At 37.9% G+C, this 24229-nt stretch overlaps 1 protein-coding gene across 3 annotated transcripts in view; it reads right to left on the bottom strand.

The window, feature by feature from the left end:
• Positions 1-24229, bottom strand: part of LOC127622130 (metabotropic glutamate receptor 1-like) — a 30352-nt gene that overhangs the window by 5555 nt on the left and 568 nt on the right. For 2 of the 3 annotated variants that reach the window (XM_052096079.1, XM_052096081.1), the window contains exons 2-7: positions 22967-23867; positions 18946-19195; positions 10160-10395; positions 6541-6787; positions 4336-4507; positions 3691-3817 (exon numbers count right to left, since the gene is read on the bottom strand). In XM_052096079.1, coding sequence (XP_051952039.1) covers positions 3691-3817; positions 4336-4507; positions 6541-6787; positions 10160-10395; positions 18946-19195; positions 22967-23735 — 1801 coding nt within the window. In that variant the 5' untranslated portion in view covers positions 23736-23867. Of the gene's footprint in view, positions 1-3690; positions 3818-4335; positions 4508-6540; positions 6788-10159; positions 10396-18945; positions 19196-22966; positions 23871-24229 lie in introns of all 3 variants that reach the window. The other variant, XM_052096080.1, reaches the window with a different exon arrangement.

The raw sequence follows: 24229 nt of genomic DNA, 5'->3' as shown, positions 1-24229 counted from the left end.
TATGAAAAAATAAATACTAGCTGAAACACATCTTGAAACTTTAAATACAACTACCACTGATGATATAAAATTAGGTGTAATAGATTCTACCTTTATATTATTTCATGTGAAACTATAACATTTTGTCAAAATATTACAGTTAATTTTACTGATGTAAAATCGTGAAATGATGTGATAATCGTGATTATCTCTGCCTGTACTCATTGCTGAATTTGTTTGCTTTTCATTTGAACTGTACTGCTGCCTAACCTTCATTAAAACTCCAAACCTACTTTCCTGGGTGTATATCCTGACAGGTTGCAGTTATTCTTTGCTCTTTGAGTAATTAATCATTTTTCTTATATTATAAACCATTTTTCCATAATTTACTTTTTGACATAATAGTTATATTCCTATCAAAAAAAAAAAAAAAAAAAATCCCAGATAGTCTGTGATAATCCCATTTTTTTACATGCGTCATAGTAAAACCATGGTATTTTTTTTGGTATGGTATGGTATAATAATTCAGTACCATGGTATTATTTATAGCACTTTTTTTGTTTTGTTATAGCGCTCTAATCTTTTTCTTGTCTCATCACACTTTTCTTGTCTCTGCAACCTAACTTTATCATATTATCTCTGCTACTTCCAGTCTGACCTCGTCATCATGGTTTTGAATGGGTACCCCACATGTCCAAAAATGGTAATACCATTGGTATTTTTCTGAAAGTAATTAGTTTATTCAAAAACTAGACTGGTTTGCCTGAATCAGACAGCTCCTTCAGCTAATGGCAGTATTCTATTAAAGACATATTTAAAACAATGCAACCACTCCCTGATTTCAATCGAGTATAAATGTGTTGATGAACTGACAACACAATACATAGAGAGTACATTTTATCTGACTTGTGTTGGTTTGCATTTATAGTCCTGCGTTGGTGTGTCTGCATCATTCTGTGAGTATGTGAGTAGCCAAAATGCTAACTAAGATAAACAAAACCAATGCAAGTAATGTAATTTCTGGATTAAAAAGTATTTATAAAATTATTGTAGCATCAAAAATGAGCTCAAAGTATGTAAACATGTTTAGTTACTTATTATCCATTATTTATTTTTCCTGCATTGCAGGCCGAAAATAAATGAGGAAATTACTGTATGCTTGCTCTGGAGCTGCTTAAATAATAAATAAACATGTTTTGGTATACTTTTGATGTTCTGTGCTGAAAAACAAATCATCAAAATAATTAGTAGCCTACTGGCCTCAATAACACAAAATGGGTTTAATGGCATTTTGAAGACTTTAAAATGCATAAAGTCAATAGGCTATAGCCAACTCTTACCAGGTGCTTTCTTAATTTGCTGACAAATTTGAAGTGTTGCGTTTCCATAACTTATGAAATATGACTATTTATTCTACACAAACTCTCAAACATATGGTCAAATCATCGTGCTGATCAGAAAGTTTGAGAGTAGAAAACAACACATTATTTCACTCAAATATTACAGTTTTTTCTGTTTGCTTAGGCACAGTCTTTGAAACTATAGGCTTTTTTTGCAAAACCCTACACACTAACCACAAAACCTTACACCAAACCAGCACAACTTTATACCTCTCTTGCAAAAGCAAAACATTCTAGCAAAACTCTTTAAACTCTTTTTAAAAATTTTGTTTTTGCATCAATACAGTACACACAAAATATCATTGGAATGAGCACACGAAGTGCCAATGACGCATTAATAGCAAAAATTAAAAACACTTGCATAGTAAACACATATACACACATGCATCCAAATGTGTAAATTATGGATGTGTATCCTGAACATAACACACTATCAATACAAATAAGGGAAAAGGTTATATACTGTATTTGTTTTCTCAATGTTCTAACACTTCTCAAACAACAAAAAGTGCAATAGAAGAAAACAATAACATTTATGGTAAAAAAAAATTACATCTTGCCTTCTTTGTGGGTCTGACCATTAGACTGTGGCCTATTTATAGTGCTCAAGCTCTGATTTGAAAGTGAACTCATTATCTAAATGTGTTTTCACATGTGTCTATGTGGAAAGGCAATTGACAAAATAGCGTAGCAATGAAAAGACCAATGTTTACAGTTTTGCTAGAAGTGTATTATGAAATTGCAAATTGAGTGTAAAGCAGAGAATGTGCATTCAGCACAATTCAGCACTGGCCACAAGTGTTAATGTTTCAGAGATGGTGCTTCAAGAATCACTGTTAGTGTTTAAGTATTCAAATAAAACTGTAAATTAATATCAAGTAATTCCCTGTAGGAAAAAAAAAAAGCTTTTAGAGTTTATATGCTATAAACAGATATGTTCTGTTGCATTTCGCATGTAACTTCATGAAACACAAACAGAATAAAAAAACAGCTGATACTCTGTGACGCACTTCAATGCTCCGTGTCAAATTCAAAACGTAATTTTTGCTCCCTGAAAGGGTACTGCTGTGGGAGGGTCTGCCACTCGAAAGCTCTTTCCAAACGAAAGTGAGAAAACGAATGGGCCCTTCCACAAGACGAAGCGCACATTCATACAGTAATTCCGTGTTCCCTTCAGAGTACCCACTTCAAGGGTTCTGCACCTCGGAGTGACTAGGGCATAGGGAGGATCACTTGCGATGAGAATCGATCTGCTGTAGCGCACTCTGTTAAAGGCACCTATGCTTAATTTTTAAAATAGCACATTATTTCTATTATTGTGAGATTATTATGAGATATTAATTTTGTTTTAACTATTTTAATTTAATTGTTAAAATTTCTTTTTTTCTGGATGACCAGATGGGCACCTTTAGCTTACGCCCCTGCTGCCCCCATTCTATGCACGTCACGGGGGACATTTACATTCTAAACAATATAAGATTGAACAAAAATCTGTGTGGTGAAAGCTACATATAGTCATCAAAATATTTGGTCCGCTTTCCCAGAAGTGAAAGCCTGTACATTTTAAATGTTTATATCTGCTTAAAGTGAAAGAGTAAACTAACAAATAGAAGAAGTCAGACCAAAAAACATGGTCTAAAAACCACAACACTCTAATGTATTATCATTTGCATGTATTTGATTTCATGATACATTACACATAGCAAAGACTGTGTCATGTCATGATCATGTGGTTCATATGCATGTGAGCTTTGATATTTTTACATAGCTTGAAGCTCCATGTGCCCCACTTTTTATGTATTTTCCTATGTGCATTTTTCCTTATATATTCTGAAATGAGAAGGGTCTCTCTCTCATTCAGTATGACAGAGCTTTTCTCTATCCCAGATCAGTCTTTCTCTGTGGGAATCAGAATTAACTGATACTGCTCAGGTTCTGTCGTGAAACTGTTGAGCCAGACACACGGCTGCTGGGTACTAATGGGATTCCAACCACACCATTTTCCAGCTCTGGGCACTACTGCTAAAAGCTGTCAAAACAATGCGTGGCTCACGGGCCAGAGAGAGAGAGAGAGAGAGAGAGATGAGGTGGAAGAGAAGAGCATACAGAGAAGTGATAGAGTCGGGAGAACATAAGGCCTGATCAGAATCTAAAGCGTAAACGTTACCAGAATACAGTAAGTATATTTTATCGAGAAGTTGTGATTCTCAATGGCACAGTGGTCCATATGTTTGAATTAAATATATGTGAATAGGTGTGTGGATAACTAGGGGGATGGATGGATGAATGAAATGTAAACAACTTCTCTTACCCGACAGTTCGTCATCAGGCCACCAGCCCAGCTCACAAGCTCTGCAGGTGAACTCATCTTGAACATATTCATTATCTTTACATGTAGTGCAGATCCAGCAGCAACTCACTTCTCCTTTACGGATCACCTTCAAACAGAAAACATCCAGAAATCTTTAATTGACGCCAAATACTCAATAGATACTTGGTTCTCAACTTTTGGGTTGCAGGTCTCAGGGTTAAAGACAAACCTAAATGTAAATATAAAAAATAATGATAATAAAATGCAAACATATAATAGTGCATAGCAGGGCTGGACTGGTAATCTGGCATACCGGGCATTTTCCCGGTGTGCCGACGCACTTTTGGGCCGATCAGGGGCGGAATGGCCATCGGGAGAACCGAGCGGGCCGGTGGTTTGGCAGCGAAACGTGCCGAATGGGCCGCGATAAGCAAAAATGAGCCGCCGCGTTATGCAGAAAAGGACAGCGAACATGTATGATTTTTGTTTACATTTGTACGATAATTAATGTTGATACTATGTTGGGTTGTCACATGAAGGTCGATGTATAATCAAAACCAGTTGAGAACCATTGGTTTATCTGACTAAGTTGAACTGGGTAATTTATTATGTAAAAATGCATTCATGCTTATGCTTTAGACACACCTTGATCTGTCCCTTGGAGCATGGTTCACTGCAGACAGAACGGACCATCTCAGTGCGGTTTGCCATGAGTTTATAATCACTGATGCTCAAGAGACCTTTGTGCCATGAACCCACATTAATGTAGTCATGGCGGCCCAGCTCCTCCACATACTGCAGATTCATAATGTCATACCTTAGAAAAAGAGTTAGGAAGAGAGAGAAAGAGATAATGATGATGAAGAGAAAGAAAAAGAGAAAGTCTCCCATATTAAATATATCCTCTGTAGCTTTGCACAGTTGAAGTCTTGGGACTAGCAAGTGGCAGAGTTCACACTTTTACCATGTTCACACTTCCAAGTCTCTCAACTTTGCATCCTCCACCCGGGATATGAATGCACAACCTACTGATGGTCGGTCCACTCCAGAGGATTACTTTTGAAATGTATTGCACTACAGATTACAGAATACATGTTATAAAATGTCATTTGTTACGTATTCCGTTAAATTACTCAAGGTCAGTAATGTATTCTAAATACTTTGGATTACTTCTTCAGCACTGGTAGATTTTTTTTCACTTGTTTTGACAATAAAAACTCTGCCAGTACAGTAAGACAAAATACACATGTTAAAAAAACATTCTCTGAAAAACCTAAATATCTTATGCAGTGTTGTTTCTAAAACAAGATCCATCTAATTGATCTTGTTTTAAGGATTTTTATATATTTTTACAGGAAAACAATACAAAAAATATTATCAAGTATACGATTTTTTGCCCTAATATCAAAGATCTTACAAGAAAAAAGAAATTATGATCCAACATGAATTTTCTTGATAAAGCAATATGATCGTTCTGTAATGATTAAGACAATGTATTTACATGCATTCTATTAGTATGCAGGGTACCTTTAAGACGCTGACCATCTCATTTGCAAATGCGTGAGCTGTGTGATTAGAAAGTTACTCAGTCTGTGTGCAGGTGCAGGAGGATGGTGACGGATATGTTCTCCCTGAACTTTATTATATCTTTATGTTTTGTGACGTTAATGGTTTGTTAATTTTCTCTTGTATGAGAAGAGCATGCAGCCTGTGTTTCTGCCTTTAAATGTGTGGAGTACAGACAATTGCTGTTTGACACCGAGATTTGTCGGACAAAACTATTTATCTCGGGGTAAAAGCATTAGAGTGCCTGGTAACTTGTGCATGAAAAAATGGCTAGAAATAGCATTTTAGCTTAGCGTAAAGCTGACAATTTACACAAGGTTTATTTCTATTTCTTCTGCTCCAAATTTACTTCAAACTTACTTCTCTGTCTGCTTGTTTGAATGTAACACATCATAAGAAAGTGTTTCACCGCTGTTCAAATTAACTTTGGATCACATCATTTATATGTATAAATGTTTTCCTTCTGAAAGGACTAAATATGAAATGAAACAAATGGCAAGAAAATACAAAGTAATCTCTTCAGTAATCAAAATACATTTAGAATGTAACTGTATTGTAATTACAAATGATTTCAATTGTAACTGTAGTGGAATACAGTTACTTATATTTTGTATTTTAAATATGTAATCCCTTTACATGTATTCTGTTACTCCACAACCCTGCTTACTGGATAAGGGTAAGGTGCCACAAAGACACAAACAAACACACACATGTACACAAGGCAGTGGCAGCTTTGGCATAGTTGCGCTGTTATCTTTAGTTTGTGTATAGCCAGGTTGACAGCAGCTGACCACTTCAGGGTATTGAAATTGAGAGGACTGGAGCATCTCCTTTAGACAGGCAATCTGTTCTACTCCAAACCCATTACCATCCGATACACATGTGTTGGCTAGGTACCAATCTAACCTGTGAGGGTACATGCCCAATTGTTTTCCAGTGGAATAGATATTCACAGAATTGCCAATGTCACACTGGCTATTCTGGGATGATGTGTAATATTATCATTAAACATTGACAACCAGCTAAACGTCACAGATCACAACATGAAGGACATTAGGAAGATCAAACATGTCCAATCTGAGCATGTGGCACAATTTATTGGCCAGTCTTCACTGTCATCTCTGCTCTAGCCTGTGCTTCACTTTGTAATGCAGCAATTCTTATGTTGTTGCTTCCTTAGGATGAATTGTTATATAATGTTATATTCCTCATTTGTAAGTTGCATTAGATAAAGGTGTGCAAAATGAATAAATATAACTTCACAGAATTATTCCTAACATTTACCTGCCAGGTGAGTCTCCGTTTTCATCAAAGTAGATTTCCTCTCCAGACACACCAGTGAAGGAGGTCTTGAGTATATAGTCCAGCAGCTTACTGCCGTCAATGGGATTCATTGCCTCACACAGGCCAGGATGGTCTGGACACAGTTCTCTGTGCATATCATGAAGGCCGTAAGCCATTGCATAAATTGCATTGATCACAAAGCCCATCTTGCTGTCCTGGACGTAGTTGTCTTTCAAGCTCTCATTTCCTGTCAGGGAAAGATTTTATACCAGTTTGAGCAAGAGGAAAGTATGGCAGTCCTATTTGTGACACCCTGCCTCCATATTTGTTTATTAGTTTGATTTCTTGGCAATTTAGCTGAAAATAATTTGAATGCTGCGTGAATTATACTGCATTCCTCTGAAAAATTAAGTAGAGCTAGAGGCTGCCAACTGCCGTGTCAAAACATAAACCACTATTATTACAAGTTTCTGATTGCTACAGAGTGACCAGAGGCAGAATGTCACTTTGTCTTCATTTTACATGATGTATAGTCTTATTTTATGCTCCTTATATTAAAATATCACATTTTACACTAAAAAGTGAATAAAGGTCAGGAAAGTTCTGCTGGAAGGCTTGCAAACTACATGCTTTCACTAAGTTTCATATCACAGCACTGGCAAGCCACTGGATGCTTGGTATTCAAAAGCAATTTTCATAAGCCAGCAAATGGAAAAGACATTCCAGTGCTACAAATACATTCAAGAGAGATCACAGGCAAGAAAAAGCATCCCCAGTTACAAATATCTAAATTTTTATTCTTTCATTGCAGTTCTTTGAACTGCCTAATGATAAGTCATGTAGTGTCTATGACATCCTGCAGTGAATAAACCAACCAAGTGAACGTGAACGTGTATGTGAACGTGTTTACTTTCACATACATGCAAACAGGGTGGGTGCCTCATTACACTGTGATTTTATTTTTTTTGCACATTCACGCAATTTTACACACTCTGTGAAAGGGCATATTCCTCCTTGTATATCAAGATTCTCTTGTGTTCTCAGTGCCTATCCTGCAAGCAGCACAGATGAGCTGGACTGATGTCTCACTTTTGCAGGCCCCTACTGTGTACTCTCTGACTTTGCCTGACATTTAGACTAAATTGAAGTCTGTTACGAATACAGCTTATCAAAATGACTGAATTTTATGATCGATATCAACCTGATGCCTTTCCAAGTGCATGGTCAGGGTATAACAATAAGATGTGAAACGAAGAAGAACCCTAGCACGAATCGTGGAAAGCTTTAAAATCAATGTTCATGGTTATATCTTCAGGAGAATTTCATTTTATAGAGCAGGGTTGTGAAACACACTGCCTGTGGACTGAATACCGAGAAGTCCATTTCAGCCTGCGCGGTGATTTGAAGAAAAATTATAATTAATGCTTAGTAAACATCATATTCAAATACAACATATTTCAAAATTAAAACTACATTTGCATGATTTACTCATAATATATATATTTTTTAGATACTCTTTAATCAATAGTGTTGCATTTTATAGCTTTTTAAAGCCGTTGAACCATTCTGTTAATCATACATGGCATTAATATATGTGAAATCAGATCTGTGGGTGACACAACTGTCCCAGGGCAACACAGTTAATTTCCCCCCTCTGTGGGGAAATTGTGAATTTCTAAATAGTTCCAATTCTTCACCACAGTAAATATTTACTAGATAGGCTATGATACAGTAGTACAGATGTGACGCCATCGGAGTTTGAGTTTTAAATTAGGTCTTACTTGTTTAATGTTAATGTTCAGGTTTTGATGGCTTATTACATAATATAGCTACATTGGATGGCTAAAGAGCAGTGAGTGTTTTTAACAATACTGTTGCAATATTAATATTCCTTAATTACGAAATTCATAATTATATGTAATCTAAAACTAAAATCATCCCACACAAAGTGACTTTTAGTACAATATGCCACCTAAAATGCATTTGACACCCCTGTTAGTAGTGGTAATGGCTTTTTAGCTTTACTTAATGATAATTATGAAACCAGTTAAGTCTGTTAAATATGGAATGTATTTATTTTATGTCTAGGTTATATGTCTAACTTGCATGTGATACCTCTCTGAAATGTACATCCATGCTTTTTCATGTACAACTAAGAATAGCTCAGCTGCCAATCAAAGAAGTCAAACACAGTCCAACCCATTGTGCTGTTTGTTGCCATAGTGAAGTGTCTCTTTAGTGCAGGTGTCATTACATCATAAAATCTTTCATTAACTCTCACTTACCAGCATGTGGGTCTTTCAGAAGAAGAGAACAATAACAAACTATAAGCTTTTAAAACTTGTTAAACAACCAAAATCTAATCCACATAACTACACACTCTCCGATATTTAGGTTGATATTATAAAATTGCATTACAATTACAGTATATTTGTTCTTAGTGTTTAGGAAATCAGATTTTTTTTTAAGACACACATCAAGAAATTTGTAAAAAACAATTAACTGCAGCAGAAACCATATCATGTGTTTCAACAGTAAAATATGACATACAGTACAAAAGCCAAAAATATACAACTAATTCTCTATGTGGACAATGTGAGGAATTATTTAAAGGAATATTCCGGGTTCAATACAAGTTAAGCTCAGTTGACAGCATTTGTGGCATGATTTTAGTTACCACAAAAAAATAATTTCCACTCGTCCCTCCTTTCCTTAAAAAAAAACTTTAAAATGAGGCACTTACTGTACAATAGAAGAGAATGGGGCCATTTTTTTTGGAGGGTTTAAAGGCAGAAATGTGAAGCTTATAAGTTTATAAAAGCTCTTACATTAATTCTTCTGTTAAAAATTGTGTATTATTTAAGCTGTAAAGTTGTTTAAAGCATTATTTTTACAGTCATTTTAGGGTTTAAGGGTTTATTGACATTACATTGTCATGGCAATGAGGGTGTAAAATTGGCTATAACTTTAAACAGAAAAGGTTAGCAAGTGATTATATCACACTAAAATCTTGTTAACACACATATTGTTCATGTTTTGTTGCTACACTTTTAGAATAGTGAGTATTTTAATGTTTATGGATTGGCCCCACTCACTTCCATTGTAAGTGTCTCACTGTAACCCAGATTTTTCTTTTTTAACATAAAAGGGGGCAAGTCAAAATGTATTTTTGTGGCAGTCAATGTTATGCCACAAATACTGTTGATTGAGCCCAGAATATTCCTTTTTAAAAAGCATAGGGAAGGAGGGGGCACAGCTCAGTTTACCTATATCACCTTTTAAAGCGCCGACCGGATGATAATTACATGAAAAAAATAGAGGGAAATATAGACAGTTACCATACATAACCATACATTCTGTAAAATTTTATCATGTATACACAATATATACCTTAAAAAAGACAGATATCACCCATGCAAAATAATCTGTTTTCATTGATTGACAAACTGACCTTATAATAAAATGAGAATGAAGATATTAAATAAAATGACTTTCATTTGTTCTCTTAAACTTAATTAGTTTTAATTAATATACTTTCAAATTCTACGGATATCTTACAAATTCATTATTTCTGTTCAGTTTGGTTTACTGCTTTGAATGGTTTTGGTTCTTTGTTTACCTGTGCAGATTTTCTGGTAGTTGTGGTTCTCCTGAGGATGCCCAGGAATGCGGCACTGGAAGCGGTACTGCCAGAACTCGGCGAACCACGGGTTCCTTGTATTAGTGTCCAAACGCAGCTTCAGAAAGTAGTCATTAAATGACTGCACTTCCTCAGTTTGGAGCTTCATTGTGATCCCACTGTCTGCTTCCTGCTCATAGCCATCTACCACCTCATCCCGGTCTGCCCAGCCATCGCTTTAGAAAAAGGAAGAAAATATAACATGTAAGAGGATGGGGTATCTGTCATAAAGATCCAGTTCCCTTTATATAACACTACTTTCGTTAAAGGGATAGTTCACCCCAAAAAAAGAATTATTTCAAAATACACGTTCTGAACAATTCATTCACAAATCAGACATCACTAACTCTCATTAACTCTTAATAACATGTCAAAGAGAGCAAGAGTGGAAGTCAACATTTTGACAAGCTCTGGTCCCCATTCATTGAAATGGCACATAAGGCTGACCAGCAGACTCTTCAAAATTTCTCCTTTCTTGTTCTACGGAAGAAAGCCATACAGGTTTACAACATCATGAGGCTCACACTCTAAATGACAGAATTTACATTTTCGGGATTAACTATTCCTTTTAGCACTCTTAGTCAAACTTAATGACATTCCTTTTCACGTAAATCACCAATAGGCATTCAGGCATTAAATTGTTGAGCTGTGAGCTGTTGTATTTATTGTTCAGCTGTTGTGTTGTTGTATTTGTAATAGGTAGCGACATTTTTCCATTGATGCTTAAAAATACAATATGAGAACCATGAGTTCTGTATTTTCTCCCTTCACTTTTCTCTTTTTTTATCCACTCACACACACAATACATACACACAAGCATTTTTAGCATTTGTTTTGCTATTCAGTTAAATATGAAGTGCATAATGTTTTTGGTCTTACAATACTTTCTCCTAACACAGCTTAATATTCAGAGACAACTTTAATTAAGCCATTCCAAATTTGATTACCCTGGAAAATGTAAACACTGTGGCAGTGGCAAAATCAAAACTGTTTGTCTGAGCATCCCAATTAGTCGCAACACAACAACTTTGGCTCATCTAATGGCACGAGTTTGTTGCAGAACTACATATCTGTTTTGTCCAACCAATGGAAGACTGGAAAATTCAGACTTAAATTTGAAGTATTCCTTCTTTTTTCTCTGCTTTACTTTTCACTATGTGGTATCATAGAGTGAATTAACTTGAGCAGTGATGGCAACATACTGTAGGAAGAGCAGGACCTTTTTGATTAAATTTATGTGAACATGTTCCCTTTTCCCCACATCATGTTCCCACTTCTTCCCCTATCTTCTCCTCTCCCCTTTTCCCTCTTCCTTCTATGCATCTTTTTTCCACTTAAATTTCACACATATTCATCTCTACTTCCCCAAACCTAGTTATTGTTTCCCTTATCACTCATTATACCCTTGCACTCAGTCATGCCTTCCTTTTACCATTCTCTCAATTAATTCAATTTCAAAGTACTTTATGTGCGCACGCACACACATTAACATATTAACAGACATCAGTTGTTGTACACGCAATCAGTGATCTAGTGAATGTGCAGATCAGAGGGAGTTCGTTTCTGAGAATGTGCAGTTCAAATATAAAGTGACAAAAAAGAAAGATTACAAATATATATATATATAGTTGAAGAAAAAAAATGTGCCAATAGTGTTAAGACTAATTTGAAATTACAATATAGCTCAGAAAAATATAGAATAGAATAGAATAAAATACACTTTTTAAACCTTTTCCAGGAAAATGTGGAGTCATTTTTTTCTCTCCTCTCCTCTTCTCTCCTCTCCTCTCCTATCCTCTCCTCTCCAAATCCAGAATATTCTGCATGCATGGTCTGTATGGTTGACTGTTGCTAGATCCTCTCTGGAGGACTGAGTAAGACAGTGCAGGCTTAGGCTGAGGGCCATTATAACTCATCCAGATGCCTTTACTAATTCATGGTGATCCAGTTAGCAGCAGCCTGGCTCTGTGTTTCACATGCAGCATCGCTGCTGGGAACTCCCATCCCGCCTTCTTTTGCTTTCCCCACACCAGCTTTCATCTGCCTCTGTTTGTTTCACCCGCTTATGCACGTTACAAGCCTTTGTTATGTTCTCTCTGCATGTGTGCATGTCCCTATTTTGTCTATCTCTGTATCCTCCCTTCCTAAACACCCAAAATTAGTCCATTCACACTTAAAACAGTTCAGTGTCAGCCTCTATTTAAAATGGTTTGAATTCACAAGGGATAAAACTTGTAAAGGGAGGGAATGAGACGTTGTGTTGAATGAAGTGACACAAGGGGTCTTCCTTGTGAGCCTTGCATACCTCTGAACTTGAGAAATGGCCAATGAGAAATTGGCAGACAGAATTTGCATATCCCGCCCCCGGACATACAGGGTATAAAGGGAAGCGGACGTGCATCTGTCAGTCATGTTTTTGCACTGAGGAGCCGAGAATAAGGTACGGCCGTTTACAGTGGTAGGTCTAATGCTGTGGCAGAAGGGACACAACGTCTTGTTCCCTCCATCAGGGAATGGAGGTTACAAAAGTAACTGTGACTTTCCCTTCTGTCACTCACTCAACGTTGTGTCGAATGAAGTGACACAAGGGGTCCCATTCAAAAGCGCTATGCACTAGACCATGTTACGTGAACTGCTGACACAGGTGCAAGCAAGCTGCTGCATGCTAGAAGCAACTGTATCGGCTGCACGTAACCCTCCCCAACACCCCCAAAAAAGATGTCATATACAGACCTTTTCCCAGCACCCCTGAGAGGGGAACAGGTGCTACATGACTTGTATGGGAGCAAGCCCGGCAGCCGCTGCCTTTTCTCTCTCTATGTCTCTTGCATAGTGAAGCGAGAGTGTGAAGCGACTGGGGCTATCTTAGTACTATGAAAAGCATCAGGGAAGGATTGCCACAAAAATACATTTTGACTTGCCCCCCTTTACTTTAAAAAAGAAAAATCTGGGTTACAGTGAGACACTTACAATGCAAGTGAGTGGGGCCAATCCATAAACATTAAAATACTCACTATTCTAAAAGTGTAGCAACAAGACATGAACAATATGTGTGTTAACAAGATTTTAGTGTGATATAATCACTTGCTAACCTTTTCTGTTTAAAGTTATAGCCAATTTTACACCCTCGTTGCCATAACAATGTAATGTCAATAAACCCTTAAACCCTAAAATGACTGTAAAAATAATGCTTTAAACAACTTTACAGCTTAAATAATACATGAGTTTTAACCGCCTGTCCGGTGGCGCTGTAGGCTTTCGATGTCAGTGATAATGTCATCCTACTGGCTCTGGAGGGGAGTACTGGGCGGTCCCGCCAGGTGGCACCGTTCTCGGGACACAGGTGGATCGCAACCGCTGGGCCTACCCGTGGGCCACCCCGACATCCAGGTTAGTGAGAGCGGATGAGCGAAGGGGTCGGTTCCGGGTAGTAAAAATTGCCCTCCACGACCGTGTCAGCTCATCATACACTTCCAGGAAGAACGGTGCCGTGAAGGCTGTGGGGAGGACAGAGGGTTCCAGTCCAAGCTCACGCTCACAGTGGCCCAGGCAAGCATGTCGGCCATCTGCGTGTCAGCCTCAGACTGAGAGTTCTGGCCCGAAGGCGGCAGCCCAGTCGAGACCTCTGCGTCAGATGCCTGGATGCTCTAAAATGCATCATCCAATTCCGGGGGCTCAAGGGAGAATGCCGGCTGAACCATCCATAAACGCTGCCTTAGTGTGATTGCTGTCCAAGCACACGGGACAGCGTCTGTGGCCATCAGTCTTGGAGAGATATCGACCGCACCCAGGAACTACACAGAGGCGGAAGGGCATCTTGAAAAAGACGCGTCCTGAAAAGGACGTTCAACGCCTGTCTGTGTATTGCTCTTTTATGAGTGAAACTCAAACTCTTTTAGAGAATAAAACTCTTTTAGGAGGGAAGAACACTCTTTTAGGCAGTGAAAGTGCTGTCGAAGCGCCCAGGGGCATGGACTGCACAGCGTGCAGAGAGAAAGAACGCCAGCTGGAAAGGTGCCATAGGATCCAACAGCAGTGCTTCTTGCCAGTAGAGGTGAGGGGAACAAACACAACCGCTTGGCTCCCCTTTATACCCGTATGTCCGGGGGCGGGACATGCAAATTCTGTCTGCCAATTTCTCATTGGCCTTTTCTCAAGTTCAGAGGTACACGAGGCTCCCAAGGAAGACCCCCTGTGTCACTTCATTTGACACAACGTCAAGTGAGTGACAGAAGGGGAACTGTGTAGAATGAACCTCTTAAACCTTGGTTTTGGGTCCTAAGGGAGTTGGTGTAATCATTTCCAATGACAGACCTATTGGGATGCCTGCAGGCTTTCCTCGATCTAATATAATTTTACCGTAGTTTTTTTTAACCTTAATGACTTGAGAGTGACCTGGGAGTGGGCTTGTAAAGAGCAACCAACACACTGGCAAGTCAACATACACACAGGTTTCCCTGCTAAATAAAACAACATTGCAGGTCAACAGCATGTGTTGTGTGTTTTGATTGCTGGTCTTCATCTTCCAACATTTACTGGATACAGCAAACAGTACATCTGCTGGTCAACCAACAAGATCAGCACAAAACCAGCATAAACCAGCCGGGACCAGCATGTCAATTCATACAAGTCTTTTCAGCAAGGTTTAACTGTATCTGCAACATCCCTGCAACCATAATGGTAATGATGATTTAATTCAGCTACCTTTACTTCCTGTAGCAGAATAATATTACTTCTTTAACAGCAACTGTAAGCTGGTCTTGTAGATTTACCAAAAAAAGTCAGGCTCATTTCTGTGCCATAATTTCTGTAGAACAGTATCTTTTTCTCTCCTCCTGTCTCTCTTACAAATCCATTCTAAATGTACTCCACTGAAATGTGGGAAATATGGGAACTACCCATGCTCACACATATTTTTATACCCCACTGAATCTTTTAATACATTCAAAAGGGAGAGCTAATGAGTAAAATATGTTTCCAGAGAATTAGCCTTACATCCACATAGCAGTTCTCTTACAAAACCACAATATCTTACAAAACTACAATATCCAAAAGTACTAATTACTTAGTACTGGGTGTACAGAATAACATTGAATCCATTTCTTCACATTACTCCAGGATAAAATAACCACAGAGAAGAAAAGCCATTTGGAGAGTTCAAGCACACCTTTGAGTTAATGACCCACTTAAATCTAAATATGGTCAGCAGCTCAATTGAAAATGCTGAAGAATGGTGCCTATAGTCTCAGCACAAACTTGTACTTAAACTTAGACATTAAGCAAGTTTAGAACATGAAACCATGTGTAGAAAGAAGCGCCAAACAATCAGTACATTAGCAATAATCGTTGCTGGTGTCTGCATGGCTCTGGAAGGGACAGAATTTACAATGAGCTCAGAAATGACTATGTTTGTGCAAGGACAATGGGTGGCTCCTCATCTCATCTACATTTTATGTGAGATTCTATTTGTTTGACACCTGTTTCAATGAACAGTCAATCTTTCGCTCTATGACCCTATTTCACCTAATCTGCTCCATGCTAATAATGCTCTACACTGCTCCACTCAGACAGACAAACCCCGACACAACACCAGCAACTGTATGGGCTGCCCGAACTGTCTGGTAACTGTGACACATCGATAAGACACATAATTTCTCTCCATGAAGAGACACATCTCAAAAACAATGGCAAGATGACAGCTGATTATGCAAATTCAGTTCCTGCAATATTCTCACAGGATGAGCAGAGCTGAGAGGCATCATGATGCTAATTAAACAGAGGGGTTTGTAAGGGACCCTAAAGTTTCACAAGGAAAGTTAAGGAATTTAATAAGACAGTAATGGCAAGGAAAAGGTAGGAATCTTAGAATTTGAATGTGTGGTGCTTGGTAAGGCAAATTATTGTCATTATTGTCAATATTGTTGCTCAAAATTAAGTTTAGGTTTGTTATAAACCCCCAGCCCTAAGAATTAAAGTAATAGCTCACCCAAAAATTCCTAATGTCATTCCAAACCTGTATTAGATTTTTATGCGGAACACAAAAAGAGGAACACACTGTGCCTCACTTTAAAGCTTAAAAAAGAACCCAAAAGTTTCTCAGAAGTAGTATGTGGCATTTTTGTGCTGTGTGTCATTTTTCAGTGCAAATCTTGACATCTGTTGCGCATGAGAGAAACTCGTTCACAGTGGCACAAGTGTTCAAAATGTAAAGGATTAGTTCATACAACCCAAAAGTTGAGAACTGGTGTTGTTTATCACTAAAACTAGGGATAAACCGATGTATTGGTTGCCAATATTTATCAGCCAATTATTGACCAAAATAAATCCATCTGCATATCATAATAAGCACGAAAACGTGAGTATGAAAAACAGATGGTTTATTAATGATTAATTAGTAACACACGTTGTAAAAACTCTGTGATTGCAAATGCACAATTAAAAAATAATAATAGACATAATATCTAGAAGGGTTGGCACTCCTAAGAACATGCTATATTTTATTTATATTATGTCTCATTCTTACGTTAATAAAAAAACACCATAAAAGGACGCAACAGTTGTGAAAGTAGCTACATGATGAGGAAAACCATCCAAAATGCTTTGAAACCAGCAAACTTTTACTTCAGAGACATTGTTATGATATCCATTAATGCTGCATGATTGAATTAATTAAGATTGAAATTGCAATATGGCTTTGTGCGATTACTAAACCTTTAAAGGATGTGTTTAAAACTGCAAAAACAGAAATGCTAAAATGTTTTAGAAGTACAAAATGACCTTTTTTCATATCAATAATTATTTTATCATATTTAGTCATATTTTAAATCTTTTTTTTATTTTTTATCTTTTTTTATCTTGTATGCATCTTTTCCTGTGGCTCTCTTTAAAATGTTGGCTTGTCATGTGTTCAAAAGATTCAATGTTCAATGGAAATTATTTATTGTTAGAACAGTAATAAAAAAAAAAAAATAAAATAAAAAAAAAGCACATTTAGTACATTTACCATTCTTCACCATCAGAACATTTGATAGATCCTTTGTAACTCAGGTGTTGTGAAGGATTTATAGTTGCTGTGTATGAATGGAAAGTAAAGTCCCTTTTTGATTGATTTGATTGTATGATGGTATCTCAAAACACTTCAGATACCCACTTGTCCATCCACTTACAGAGATAATAAGTTCCAAAGAACAAAGATTGAAAGACATGATATGTCCATTTGATTTGGAAAAACCCTACCAAAAATCATCTTTGCCTTGCCTTTTGGTTATTTGGCATCAGATATATTTCATGAGAGTCTGCAAGACTGAATGTTTAATACTCAGCCCACAGCATTTTTCCATGCCTCTTTAAAACCAAGAGACCACACTCTCTGGTACACACATGCAAACACAAAATTAAAACACACACAAAACAAAGACAGGCAGTTTACAGTGATTTGTTAGGAAGCTTCTGAATCACAAATTATTCATTAGTGGTGAAAAGTGTGAAACGCGCCTCTGTTCATAATGTCCCTATTTAATCTCATCTGGTTTCCCTGGAAACTTGTATATTCAGTAGCAACACAGTTATTTCCAAGCATTCCAATATTCATTTTTTTTCTTTTTTCTTTTTCTTTTATTGGTTGCTATAATTGGAAACACATTTAAGGCCGTGTCCTTTGAGTTACTTCAAGTGAACACACTATGAAGCTTGAAGGACTATTTTGGGTTCAAAGTTAAGCTCAATCAACAGATTTGAGTACCACACAAATTTATTTAGACTCATCACTTCTATTCTTTAAAAAATGATAAATCTGGATTACAGTGAGGCACTAATGGAAGTCAATAGGGTCAATCTGTAAACATTAAAATACTCACTATTTCAAAAGTATAGCCACAAAGTGTGAACAACATGTGTGTAAACATGATTTAAGTGTGATAAAATAATTTACTAACCTTTTCTGTGTAAAGTTAAAGCCAATTTTACATTTTTGTTTTCATGATGATATAACATCAACAAACCATAAAACGACCATAAAAATTATGATTTAAAGAGTGTTACAGCTCAAATACACAATACACAAGTTTTAACAGAGGAATTAATGTAAGTGCTCTTATAAATTATATGCTTCTCAATTCTGCCTTTAAACCCTTTAAAAATTGGCCCCATTCACTTCCATTGTAAATGCCTCAATGTAAAGAAAAGTAGGGAAAAGTCAAAGAAATTTTGGTGGAAATCAACATTATGCCACAAAAGCTGTTGACTGAGCTTATCTTGTATTGAACCCTGAATATTCCTCCAATATTAATCTTTGCACACATCCCATTTTACATATGCTCATTAAACATATCAGAGTTGTTGGCTAACAGGGGTCCAGGTTTAAATGTCTGGCCGGGGTCATGTCCCAATCTGATCCCATTCACTCTCTCCCATACTGACTTAACTGTCTACTCTACTGCATGTTTCCTTAAAGGCAAAAAAGCCCAGAAATAAAATTTTTAAAAACACAATAGGCAAAAGTCTTTTACTCCACAAATCGAGATATATATTCTTTTATATATATATATATATATATATATATGTAACCATGAGCAAGATGGTGTGGTTGTCAATTAGACTCCTTTGCCATTTGTGTCTTTTCAAGGCCTGCACTATATATCATTAAAGGGATTTAAATGGACCAAATTATAGCTATGCATTCCGAGTGATATAGTTTCTCTTGACTCAATACTATTATTCAGTCGTACCTCCCAATTAGCTGAAACTCTCCAGTAACACCACGGCGCCGCATGGCCATCAGCAGTCCACGCACAGTCATTCCCTCACAGAAGCAGACAACCACACGGGCTTTGGGCAGACGCTCACGCAGTTTCATAAGCAGGCGGTCAAAGTGCTTTTCCCCAGCGTTGCTGTATATCTTATCAGAGTGGGCGATACACAGACCCTCCTCTGCTGCCAACTCCTTAAAGGCTTCCATGCCACTCTCACCATAGTTACCTGCGTTCAGACACAAAATGGAGGACAGTTAATAAAGGATTACCTAAAACACATATGACTGATAGAAACTAGGATGTGAATAAGTGCAGCTTTATCAAAGACATGGAATGGAGGATGGATTACCGCCACTGAACCAAAACACCTGTCAGACCAGTCAGAGCCCAGGATAAGAAATGGATGACAGTTCACTATGGATGACACAAAATGACAGGCAACTGAAAAAGATGTGAAATGGAGAAATGTTCACCACCATATAAAACAGAAATGGCAGTCATACTGTTAGAATGAGAAACACAAAACAAAAACCTGTAAATGTAAGTGAGTATTTGTGCAAAACCCAACACTGTCAGTTTTCATGACTTTCTTACACAGCTCTCAGGAATACTTCATGTTGAGTGTCCAATTGTGACATTCTGCAGTCTGTTACTTTTTGTATAGTGACCACTAAACTGTATTATTGACTGTTGTCCCAGGCAGGGGCGGCCGGGCTGGGGCCATTGATCTGTCTGTGGTGGCCAAGAAAATCTGTCAGACTGGGGGGTTGGGGGTTGCGACGCAGCACGTGAATACAAGAATAAAGGGGAGTGGATACAGTGACACCCGGGATGGTGAGGTGTGTCTGAGTGGGATGGCGAATGGGGTGGCCAGGATTCTGTCTGCTCCGCACCTGGTCCCAGGCAACAGATTTCCTAGATCGTTGCGCTCTTGTCTCTCATGTTTTTCATATCACATCATGTCTTTCTTCTCACATAGTAAAATGATACATTATGGGCTGTGAGATCCTCACATAAATAAACCTAAATCAATCATCATTAAACGAACAGTTCTAAGCACAGTGAGGAACGATTCCAGTAGCATTTCCATTTGAGCATGGTTCAACAAAGCACAATTGCAAACCGTTCTCAGACCGGATTTCCCGTGCTGGTGGAATGGCTTTAGTACGTGGCGACAACAGCTAGTAAACACAGTTGTTTCTGCTAGCTGGCCAGGATTAACTAGTTAGTCTGGGTTTTTTCTTTCTTTCTGTGTGTTTTTGTCCAGTGGAATTCACGTTATTCATTTGTTTATTAAATCTACCAGTGCTAATGTAGTAATCCAAAGTATTTAGATTACATTACTGACGATGAATAATCTAACAGTATATGTTACAAATTACATTTACAGCATGTATTCTGTAATCAGTAGTAGAATACTTTTTAAAAGTAATCCTAATCCTGATGATGTTATTCTTCTCGCCTTTTTCTCTTCGCTTTAATTTTTGCGACATGGAAAAATTACAGCTATCACAGGAAAATGTCTTTCCTGTGATAGCACTGACGCTCCAATGAATTGCACAGTTTCTAAATGAGAACCCTACAAATGTATAAACGAGAGTCCTTAAAAATTTTTCCATCATTTTTAAATACAATTTTGCTTTCACTAGTTCCTTTTAAAAGGTTGTGTGGTGTGACAAATACATTTTTAACTATCGTAAAATAAATCCTTAATCTGTTGAGGTTTATTTTAAGATAATGACCGGCTGAATGTACATTAATCTTTACTTTTTCCACAGGTATTTAACTGTAACAAGTCAAGTAGGACACCAATAATACTTTGTAGTGCAAAGACTGTAAAATGACTGTAATAGGTTGCTTGAAATACGATGTGCTTTTCAAAATACTGTATGATTCAGAAACAGGTTGGTGCAAAAGCCTGCAGATCATGACAGTACACTTAAAACATCTTCTATTCCTTCCTACTGTGCGTCTGAACTCCGAAGGGGAATTTACATGCTATTGTTCAGGCAGCAGAGGTCACCGCTGTTGACTGTACTCCAGAAAGAACAGTGCTACAGCGTCTAATCAGGAGAGATGAGTTGTGTGAGGTCACTGATGGCAGACAGCAGGTCTGGCTCTGTAGAGTGGGTGAGTGGGTGACAACTTGAGCAAATTCACAGTTAAGTTCCTTTTTACACTCTCTATCTCCATTGTCCTCTACTTCTCTATTTTGTCTTGAAACAACTTTTCTTTTCTTTTTTTTTTGGTCTGTGTGAGCTATAGCTTTTTTCATGATGTGTACTTTTTTCCTTAGACAGACAATGAATTTACTATTAATTAATGTTATTTTGATTGGTTGATATATGAATGTATTATGTGTTCAACTGTGTTTATTTTTAAATGTCTAATTTTTACCTTGCTGTTCAATATATTTTAATTTCAACTCAACCTTTGTGTCAGATCAAAGATACTGAACTAGGATAGCCAAATAAAAATTTTCTGAACATTATTATAATATCATACAGTTATAAATTACATTTCATTTCATATGTCTAGGTTTTAATACACTAGATTGAGTGACTCTTCTTAAACCCTCTCTGTGCAAAATGTTTTGTCAGATATAACTTAAAAATTGTGAATGACATTTAAATGAACTGGTTTTATCCAAGTGAAATTTTTATTCTATTATTATTTTTTATTTCTAAATTAATCTGACAAATTAGGTTAAATCACCTATGTGTGACGCTTCTGTTCTACCCGCTCCGTACAGGACTCGGACCGGCGTGTCCAGCATTGCACAGCTATCTATCAGCTGGCCACCATTGCACTCACCCCGCTAAACCTCACTCCCATCCGGGTCACGGCACCATTGTGATTCTCCTGTTCTACCCGCTCCAACGGGACTCGAACAGGTTTCTCCGGCATGGGAGGCAGGTCTGCTAACAAGGAGGCTAAAGGCTACAGCCCCTAGCATCAGTCGCTAGTGCACCTCTTGAGGTGAGGAGAGTGAGGTTTATGCACATTGCACAGCTATCTATCAGCTGGCCACCATTACACATGGGTTAGATAAAATAGAAACAGATGGTAACAATAGCAGGTTACCACTTTTAAAGGTGTTTTTTTATATTAATGGAATTAAGATTGCCATACAACCTTCTTTCAAAATGATACGTTTAGATCTGGCCATTACAATCTCTGTAAAGCAGACAGATTAATTTATATTTGGCCTGGGTAATTAGTGCAATCAAGGATATCTGCTGTTACTATGGGCAACAGGCAGGAAAGTCTGAGAGCCCCCAGAAAATGTAAAAAAATACAAGTGTAGAAATGTAGAAAAAAAGGCTTTACATTACAGAATATTATATTATTACGGTTTCATTCAGCTTTGAAATAATGAGATTAATCATGACTATATTTTTCTATTGACAGCCATATAGTTCATAAACATAAGAAAATTATCTACATATAAGTTTGTGATGAAAAATTTATTTTGAATTGAATTGAAAATGATTTTATCTTTAGTGGTCAACTTTAGCTTGCACACTGTCTCTTCAGGTCTTTATACACAGATTTGATCTTATTGTGAAATAAGATAAGAATATATATACAGTTGTCTTAATACAAAATAATATTTTTCGAGATAATGTTTTGCAGATTATTTTAATAATTTATTTTGACTTGAATAAAATGAGAATATAGGCAACTTATTTAATTTAGTTTATGTTATCTTTATAATATTACACTTACTATTAAACTGTTTACTATTTACTTACTACGTAAAATTGGTCTTGGCATCGAAAAGTTTGAAAACCCCTGGTCTAGTCTATACTTACCATCAATTTCAGTGCATTTGAAAGAAAGAGACTTTTATATTTTACATGCGTGTAATCTAATTGTGTCTATTTTCTATATTCAAAGTACCACAATGAATCAAAAGTGTGTTTGATTAGACGTCGTTTAGAAAAGTTGTTTAAAAAGTTTTCTACTTATACAACTGGTCCTGTCAGTCACTTACCCTCTGTGTGAACCGCAGAAACATAAGTCCAGTTATAGTGTTTTACGATGTCGAGCATGGCACGCGCCTGCAGTGTGTCAGAGGGCACTACTCGGAGGAAGTATTTAAAGAGAGTTTTGTCGCTCAGGTCTATGCTTGTGGCTGAATAAGCGATCTGGGGGATGTTAAACAGCTGCAGGAGATTCTGCACCTGGATGGCCACCGAGCTGGATCCAGGACCTATGACTCCAGCGATAGGCTTCTTGCTGGGCGGAGGCTGGTTGGACGGCGTCCCGTCGATACACCACTTGGATCCGTCCTTATCATCCCGAATGGAGATAAGGGAATCTCGAATGAACTCGATGCTTTGCTCCAAAGCCACGGAGGAGTGCCAGCACGAGTCCCTGATCTCGCATCCCAGGGTGATGTTGGGCAGCAGGTTCGTGTCGGCGTTGATACGGTCCAAAGTATAAAACATTGCCTCAACCCGTTGGATGCCGTACTGCTCGCGCACGTCCCCACATTTCCTTTCGGCCACGCGCTCAGCGGAGGGTTGGTGGTGCACGGAGAAGAGCGCACCGATAATCACATCACCGTCCATACGGGCGACTGAGCGGGCCACGGCGGCGGCGCGTTGGCCCGCAGACTGGCCCGCGGCACGCGGCATGATCGACCGCTTATAGATGTTTCCAAGCGCTTGAGATGAGAGTGTCGGTAGAAACAGACACAGAAAAAATGGGAAGTGTCCGCACGAGAGACAGTGCATCTTCAGGCGTGCCATGTTCCACATTGTGTGACGGACAGCAGCTGTGCGGGCATAGCGTGCGAGCTGCTCGTGCCACCGGTGGTCGTTTCTCTCCAGTCCAAGATTTGATTAACCGACCATGATCAGCAAGAGAGAAGACATGAATGCGCCCGACACCTGCTGAGAATACAAAAAAGAGTTAAGAAAGAGATCGGCTTACCCGTTAAAATCGACTATTTGAAAAGTAAGCTACGCATCATTCTAAGCCTAATGCAACATAGAGAGAAAAGGTGTACCATTAAAGCACTGTCCTTAAATCCTAAATTTAGACACGTGGTCCCTGTTAAAAGCTTTCTGTGAACTATATAGACTAACTTACGTCATTACTTGGTCTATACGATATAACTGCATGCCAACGAGGCACTGACTTGTCCAATGTCAGAAAAGACTACACATGAGCATTATTACTCCCAAATTTAGTTGGTGAGATGGTCGTTTTTTACGTGTCTGCTGCAGGGCACCCGAGGAAATTTCAGAAC

This window comes from Xyrauchen texanus, chromosome 28 (assembly GCF_025860055.1).
Source record: "Xyrauchen texanus isolate HMW12.3.18 chromosome 28, RBS_HiC_50CHRs, whole genome shotgun sequence".
Taxonomy (NCBI): domain Eukaryota; kingdom Metazoa; phylum Chordata; class Actinopteri; order Cypriniformes; family Catostomidae; genus Xyrauchen; species Xyrauchen texanus.
The sequence above is the reverse complement of the archived record's forward strand: the minus strand, read 5'-3'. Positions and strand labels throughout refer to the sequence as shown.